Source organism: Schistosoma haematobium, chromosome ZW (genome assembly GCF_000699445.3).
Source record: "Schistosoma haematobium chromosome ZW, whole genome shotgun sequence".
Taxonomy (NCBI): domain Eukaryota; kingdom Metazoa; phylum Platyhelminthes; class Trematoda; order Strigeidida; family Schistosomatidae; genus Schistosoma; species Schistosoma haematobium.
In genome coordinates, this window is record NC_067195.1 from 64,017,955 (window position 1) to 64,026,089 (window position 8,135).

General features: G+C 34.1%; 1 protein-coding gene across 1 annotated transcript; it reads left to right on the forward strand.

Moving 5' to 3' along the window:
* Positions 1 to 142: 142 nt before the first annotated feature.
* Positions 143 to 7,328, forward strand: TMCO7_1 (transmembrane and coiled-coil domains-containing protein 7). Its single transcript, XM_051212017.1, has 6 exons — positions 143 to 744; positions 1,799 to 1,961; positions 3,918 to 4,235; positions 4,752 to 4,871; positions 6,320 to 6,655; positions 7,129 to 7,328. Exons 4-6 carry the CDS (start codon positions 4,781 to 4,783, stop codon positions 7,200 to 7,202), a joined length of 501 nt encoding a protein of 166 aa, XP_051072156.1. The 5' UTR covers positions 143 to 744; positions 1,799 to 1,961; positions 3,918 to 4,235; positions 4,752 to 4,780; the 3' UTR covers positions 7,203 to 7,328.
* The last annotated feature ends 807 nt before the right edge of the window (positions 7,329 to 8,135 follow it).

An 8,135-nucleotide genomic window follows, 5' to 3' on the forward strand; every position in this document is an offset into this window, starting at 1 on the left:
AGATATACTAAGTTATACTGAAGGACTGCTAATTTTACATAGTCTGTTTTAATAAATGCACGAACTAGACCACTAAGGCTTTGGTATAAATTGACAAAAAGTCTGGGAAAGTTCATGAAATACTAAAGGATATTTATGAAGATAACAAGGTAAATAAGAAAGCTCTTTTTAAGCCAATAGTAGTGACAGCCACAAGGATGAATATCGACTTTCTTTGTTCGTGAAAACATTGGACGTGTGTGATCTCTTGCTTTTTGTTCACCGTTTCACGATTGTAATGATTTCTGACAAGCTGAATATGGGAACCCTTATCTATATACAAATTTTCACAAATACACGGGACGAAAAACGACTGGAAAATACCACTAGGGTTTTGAGCAATGGAAATGTAAACGGGACAAATTTTGAACAGTAAAGTGTTTTTGACCTTATTCGAACTTATTTATTAGACAAACAACGTAGTGACGTTCAGTTCTTGAATTTTAATCCTAGAAATAATTAAGTGGTGCTAAATTCTACTTTAAAAGACTTCTTCGATTGTTATAAAAACACTACTTTTATTTACATAGTTACAAATCAAAATCTGACATCCTCTGTCTTTTTTTTTCATGAACAGTATATTTTGATAGTCCAGATAATTCTCAACCCAGAGTATCTGTTGGTCCGATTGCTCATGAGGAAAGTGATCTTGCTCATTTTGATTGCGAACTGTCGGAAAAGCTAATTCATCAAGAAGGTTCCTTGGTAAGCCATGTATTTTCTAAATTTTATTACCTTTGTCAATGAAATGTTTCTGGCTTAATGAATTTTTTGTTGAGTTTTAGAAAAACTTGATGGTTTCCGTGTTAAATGTAGTTCTTGAGAAACTTAATTATCAGAAATACTTCAAGTTACTCGAATATCTTTTATCATTGAATTTATCCAGTTAAAATTATTGAATTTAACTGAAAATTACGATTATATTGTACTTTAAATTGGTCCTTCACCGAATTATCTACTCACACCTATATTAAATAAACTACATAATTTGACAAGTCAACACGATTGACTAAAAATTCAAGTTTATTTGGTGTTATTAACGTTGGCTTTTAGCATTGAATTATTCAAACTGTTTTAGATGAATCATTTTGTCATATAATTCAGAAGTTCAATTTCTCTGTTATCGTTCAAATGAAAAGTTTTGGTGACATCACTCAGTAAGAAATAAGTTAAATTTTACAATCGTATAACCTTATCTAAAAGACCTAGTTTTGACAATCTGTTTGTTTGTTTTTTTAATTCGAGTTCAACAAATAATAACTAACTAGTCACGAAATCGGATATGTTTAATACTCTTCTGATTACTAGTTTATGGCTACAAGGCATACTTCATGTAGTTGAATCCGTTTCATTCACTATGATCAATCCTAGACAAGAATATGCTTACTAGTTAGTGGTTTTGTTGGACATTTTTTATAAGACCATTTCTGTTGTTCACATTTTAACAATCCTAATGACAGATCATTACCTATTATAATCAGTTTGTACATTTTTGATTAATTTGGTGTTTAGTATGTTGGATTAGTTCGGTTTTTTGTATACATATTCATTAAGCATTGACCAGATGAATCACTAGTTAAATTTTTCCAGCTTATATTAAAAGTGACGTAGTATCAATGACTTGAAGTCAGCCATTTACAATTCTTGTCTGTTGTTCGATTTTTTGTGTTCCATCTGTTTATTTCCTGTTACTGACGAAGTATCACCATCTATTGTTCGTATATATTTATTCATGTTTTCATTTGTGTTTCAACTATAGACTCAGAGTGAAAATAAAGAGAATATTGGATCCTTTTTTGAATCGACTGCGTTATCTAGCACTCAAGACTCGAAGTATCCATCTCCATCCACTTCCTCGTTATCGTTATCAAGAATTAAACTTCCATGGTGTACTCCATACGATTGCCAGTTTTTACCATTCAGTTAGTCGATTACTTATTTTTCTTATATTTCATCATCTTATTTATCATTACGATAAGGCTCACCGTTTTTAGGAGAAAAATAAGAGACAGTTTATTTGTGACCTGAATACATGATGATTTTGTAAATCTTCATTGACTGAGATGGTTGGGCCACGTGATACGTATGCCTGAACACCGATTACCACGACGCACAATGCCGACTAGTGTTGGGAATGGTTGGAAGAAAGTTAGGGGCGGACAAACCAAAACATAGAATCAGTCCGTGAAGTTACTAACTTTCTACGGCGTTAATTCTTTCTCCCTGTATCATATCCTTATATGAAGTGTTGATTTTTTACTGCCATTGAGGTAACTGTGCATATTAACTTGGTGTTGATTTTGTTGTGCTAATGAGGTGTGGTAACTTGGACCGATGCATATATGTGCTTGGTCCTACATTTAGCTGACTGACTGACATGATGACTAGTTTTTGTTATAAAATTTATTATATTCTATATTTTATTACTAGAATGTTTCTTTTCTAGGTTATAATGATGTATTCACATCAACTTTTTGCTTTCAATGTACACAATCAAATGTCTTAGTTTATCTAATGTAAACTAATCATAGTTAGCTTATTTAGGAAAGATATTTTCAGGATCAGGAATTTATTTATTATTTATTTTATTTGAACACATATATATTGGTACAGGAGTGCGCCAAATATATATGCACCACACAAAACAATGAGAATCTAAGAAGAAGAAAAAGTGAGGAACGTAAAAAATAGTAATAATAATAAACAATAACGAAGAGATTGGTGTAAGGTAGTGTAATAATAATAGCAATAGTAGGGGAACAGAAGGGTACAATCAGAAGAAATCTTTCAGTTAAGTAAGATACAACCACTTTTTACGAAGAAAGTAAAAGAAGGTTACAGCAGGATCGCCACTGGCTTCTATTCTGAGCCATATCTGATAACGTCTCTAGCCACTGTGTAGCACCATCTCTCGGATCCCAACCAGGGAGTCGTGGAGGACCAACACAAGCCAGTCCTTTACAGTTTCCTTTCATCCCACGACACCATGTCATATACTAACCACCTCTCCGCTTTTTCCAACCAGTCCCAGCGTCGGCAAATAATGCACGACGTGGAATTCTCTGGGATGACATTCGGAGAACATGTCCAAGCCACCGAAGTCGGTGTTTCAAGATGGTGACCCCAATTGCATTGTCGTCTCTGCGCCCGAACACACGATGCAGAACCCCTGCATTACTAACATGGTGTTGCCACTGGATGTCAGCAATCCTTCGGAGACAACGATGATCGAACACAGAAAGTCGTCTAACGTCCTCAACTCGGAGAGACCAGGTTTCACAAGCATAGAGCAAAACCGCTCTCACCGACGCGTTGTAAATCCGACCTTTTACAGCCAGACTAACATCACGAAGGCGCCAAAGATGGCCCAGATTGGCATAAGCCGCTCTGGCTTTCACTATACGTGCATTGATCTCATCACTCACATCCCCACCAGGACTTATGCAGCTACCCAGATACACGAACTTTTCGACTACTTCTATCTGCTCACCATCCAGGGTGAGTACAGGATTGGAATCCTGCCAGTCTTGTAGAAGTACTTTGCACTTCGAAGGTGCAAAGCACATACCATACCTACGGACATTTATTGCCAACTGATTATGTGCGGATTGCATGCCTTGGGCATTATCGCACAGTAAGACAATATCGTCCGCATACTCAAGGTCGAGAAGTCTTTCTCCAGGCAACAGATCCACACCACCATTACTTACATTCATCAGAGCTGTTTCCAGAATGTCATCGATGGCAAAGTAGTAATAGTAATAATCAGTTCACGAATAAAAGTATTTGTATTTCAAACTTTTTCTAAATGCTATTTCCTGATGTTCATTTTTTCATTGGTTGACACTGACCTATTTGTTAATTTTGTTTTTTACAAGAATCAAAACGACCTCCTACTAAAAGTTTTATACAAAGTGATGGCCATTTAAGACGTAGTAAACGACTACGTGTACCAGCTACACATGATAGGAATAAAGTAGTTGTTTATGAACCGGATAAAGATGAATATGGTTTAGTTTATCAAAAACCAATTGGATTAGCTATATTACCTGACCCAGATGAAATTAACAGACGTCAAAAATTTCTCAATCGTTTAAAACGTTGTCAAAATAATCGTACTCAGTTTTTAAGAAATGAAAAAATCAATCGAGCAAAACGCCTTCAAAAGCTGGCCAAACGTTACAGATCACTGAAAGGTAGGTGACTATAAGAGCGAAATATAATAATATTTAGGTTACCGACTTATCTGTTGTTGTATATTTTCTGTAATGTTACTTTTTTCTTAAATATTTTGAGTTATTTTCATCTTGCCTGTATTCTAATTTCTTCACAGTTTATATGTTGTCTTATTTATCAAGTGTGCACTAAATTAAAGATCTATTCAGTAAACTTATTCTGAAGTATCGCTTACTGTATGAAGTACACATTACTAGATATTCATATTTCATCGTACTTGGGATGCATCATAGGACCCTGAAGTTTCTGTTCTTTTTGAACCTATGGTTGTATTATTTTCTCGCAGTTACTGGATACTAGTATCTCAGGTCAAGTGTAGCTAGTCTTTGGTGGTAGCTAGGAAGCTGAGTCTGATAGTCAATTGAAAGTAACTTTTACGGCAGCTTTTACCATAAAGTTTTAGGTGCTCATAACTAAATATTTTAATCTAAAATATATTAACAACTATGCCACTACTTCTATTTTTCTATAAAAAGGTGCACAGAAACCTGAAACAGATCCATGTATGCGAATTCAATTGGATCCAGATGTTGAATGGATATCACATACAGAAACACAGTTGCCTATCGGGATCAATGATGCATCTCCTTTCCAACGTATGTCAAATAACAGACGAAGTATTGAATAATATTTTTTTCTTACCCAACCATATTTTGACTAAAAGTTCTTACTAACGTTAATATTACTTTGAGTAAATTAGCTTTATCGTTCTCATATGCAGAATATATTTTATATTGCATAGGTAGGTGATCTGTATTTCAGTAATCAGCGAACATTCATTAACGTTTAAACAAATAGCCAAATAGAAGTTTGATTGACAGAGATTATTTCAAATCTACTTGGTTTAAATATAATGGTGACCTACTTTTAAAACAAAAGTGATTAATAAGGATTAGGACGGATACTAGACCACACTAATTAATGTGTTATAACGCTCGATTTTTCCCCGTCTACACTAATGGGACGATAATTTACCTTAGACAAATATGTACACTAGATACCTTTCCAGTATCTATGATATGATGGGAAAAAAGTCAATTTTCGATTGATTTACTCATTATGAATTTTGTTCAAGGTTACTTCCGTTTGATTCAATGTAATGATTACTCAATGTAGTATTTGTTTTCTTTTCTCGTATGATATTTTATTCTGTATAATATGCGATATTCTTGTATCCCATTGACATGGACTATGCTCAGTATGTGATTTGTTATGTGATTATATTCTAATTATTAATCAAAATGGGTCTACAATCAATATATAAATGAGTGTGTTTCCTACTAGAGTCGTCGTCGTCGTCGTCAGTGTTTTGGGGTTAATAAATCATCACTTATGCCAGTCTTTGTGTTCTTACTTTCGCGTCGTGGGAATTGCAGTGGTCCCTCGTTCCGAGTACATGTGATAGGCGTTTCCGACATAACAATCAGCGACGACCAGATACAAAAATAGCATTAAAAGAGCCAAGACAATAAGCATTCAAACCACAAATTATAACAATCTATTCTACTGAACTTCAACACACCTCAGATCAAAAACATCTGACTAGCCTGACTGGGACGTATGTATATTTCCATACCAAAAACCGACAACAATCACAATATTATCTGTGTTTGAATATTTGGTGATTCTTGAACTAATCGGTGAATTATTTAGCCTTCGAATTTATTATATTTTCTTAAGTAGTGAAACTAGTAATTAAAATAAACTGAATTGTCCCTGCTTATTTTGATGTTTGGAAAACTGTTTTGAAGATATTATGTTGAGTTACAAGAAGATATCGTCCCATATTCTTACTACAGTGAACATCAACATTCGGCGATCATTATGAAATCAATATTTTATTATTAACATTTAGTTAGGTATATCTACTTAGCCTGTTGAGCACACCTAACTTCGGTTACCTGAAGGTCATTTTAACATATGGTAATGGGCTATCTTAGTTCCTCTGATTATCATTCGTAAAACAAAATGTCTGTTCATTTTTGTAATAACTTTTAAATCTGATATAAGCAGTAATGGGTAGTGATTTTATCCTTAATTATAGAGGTGATATATCCAGAAAATGCACAATTTCCTCCATTCAAATTTTCTACTATGGAATACTCGAGTTACGTAGTTCCAGCTTTATCTGGTGCTTTTCCAAGTAGAACTAAGACTCGTATACCTTGTTTTGAAATGAATGCAAATCTTACGAGGATTGTCAGTAAGGAACAAGAAAGACGTCAACTTCATTATGATCCGAACGCTATAAATGTATTCAAAATGATGTCAAGTCCTCCTGTTCTTATGAATAATAACAGTTCTTACAGTCTTTATGCTGTACAGATTGCGAAATTTGCCATTCCTTTAACAAAACCTTGTATCGTATATATTCCAAAAGGTAAGTTCTTATCATAAAAATAATCATGTATTATTCTGCTTAATTTTATTTTACTGTTCACAGCTAGAATTTATTAATTACTTTAAAATGAATCATTTCTCCCTCCTTATTTAAAGATTTCCTTGAATTAAAAATGACTATACATTCGTTATACATTATATCCCATTGATAAGATATATATAACTTGATCATAATGAAAACTTAACTCACCAAATAATGAAGAACACTTTATGAGAATGACTTAAGTTGTATTCATTCACAACCATACTGAGATGATAGGTTATCCAATTGTTTTCCACACTACCTGTCTACATAAGTGTCTATTTACTAATCTGTTCAAAGACATAATATTTACAGTTCAGTAAGATCATTCTTAGACTTAAATTATGTAGTTTTCAAGAGCTAAAAATTTATCAATTTTGTTAATTTTTCTCTGACATTTATTCATTCTCTGATCAATCTTTTTGTTTCAGGTATACCGTACAAATTTTTAAATGCAACAAAAGAGAACTTAAATCTTTGTCGAATAAGATATGTTTTAACTTGATTCTTTTCTTTTAAATAATTTTATGTAATTTTATCCGCTTCACTTCTGTCGTATATATCTATATATACACTTTTATACCGATTGTCATTATTTTGATTTCTCTTGAATAAATATATTTAAATGTAGTAACTTAACTTTACTATTGCTTCATATTGACTATTTTGTTATTTTATGATTGTTATATCTTGTGGGCTGTGTGCCATGCGAATGTATGTAACGATACTACCAATTAGAGAGCAGTGACTTATCGATCGGACCAGTGACGCATAAATCCCGTACGAGCAGTCTAGAGTCCTGATTGGTCGTGCTTCGTGTCTAGCCCAGCCAGTTAAGTCCAGAACACCAATCTCAGCCTCGGCAATATGAATCATTTATTTCAAACATACTGGGTTTATATACCAATCAAACAGACAACACCGTACCATAAAATAGGAAACAACATTTGTACAAGATTTGGCCAAATGTGGCTGCGAGTGTGGGAGGTAGTAATTAATAGACAGGGCATAATTCAAGAATGGTAAATCGTATAATAATAGTTCATAGGCCAAAATAAAGCTTATGATAAGACTTACTTACTTACGCCTGTTACTCCTCGTGAAGGAGCATAGGCCGCTCACCAGCATTCTCCATCCAACCCTGTCCTGGGCAATGCTTTCTAGCTCCGTCCAGTTGTAATTCATCGTTTTTATATCTGCTTCTATTATCCGACGCAATGTGTTCTTTGGCCTTCTTCTTTTTCGCTTCCCTTCAGGATTCCAAGTTAGGGCTTGCCTCGTGATGCAGTTTGACGATTTGCGTAATATATGTCCTATGCATTTCCATCGTCTTTTCCTAATTTCTTCAGCTGGAAGTTGGTTTGTTCTCTCCCACAGAAGGCTATTGCTGATGGTATCCGGCCAATGGATGTTGAGTATCTTGCGTAGACAACCATGT

Excerpts from the sequence above, each read along its gene's own strand:
- TMCO7_1 (XM_051212017.1), top strand. The coding sequence starts at position 4,781 with ATGCGAATTCAATTGGATCCAGATGTTGAATGGATATCACATACAGAA. Across the intron at positions 4,872-6,319 it reads TGATGCATCTCCTTTCCAAC|AGGTGATATATCCAGAAAAT; the intron begins GTATGTCAAATA and ends CCTTAATTATAG. Across the intron at positions 6,656-7,128 it reads TATCGTATATATTCCAAAAG|GTATACCGTACAAATTTTTA; the intron begins GTAAGTTCTTAT and ends TTTTTGTTTCAG.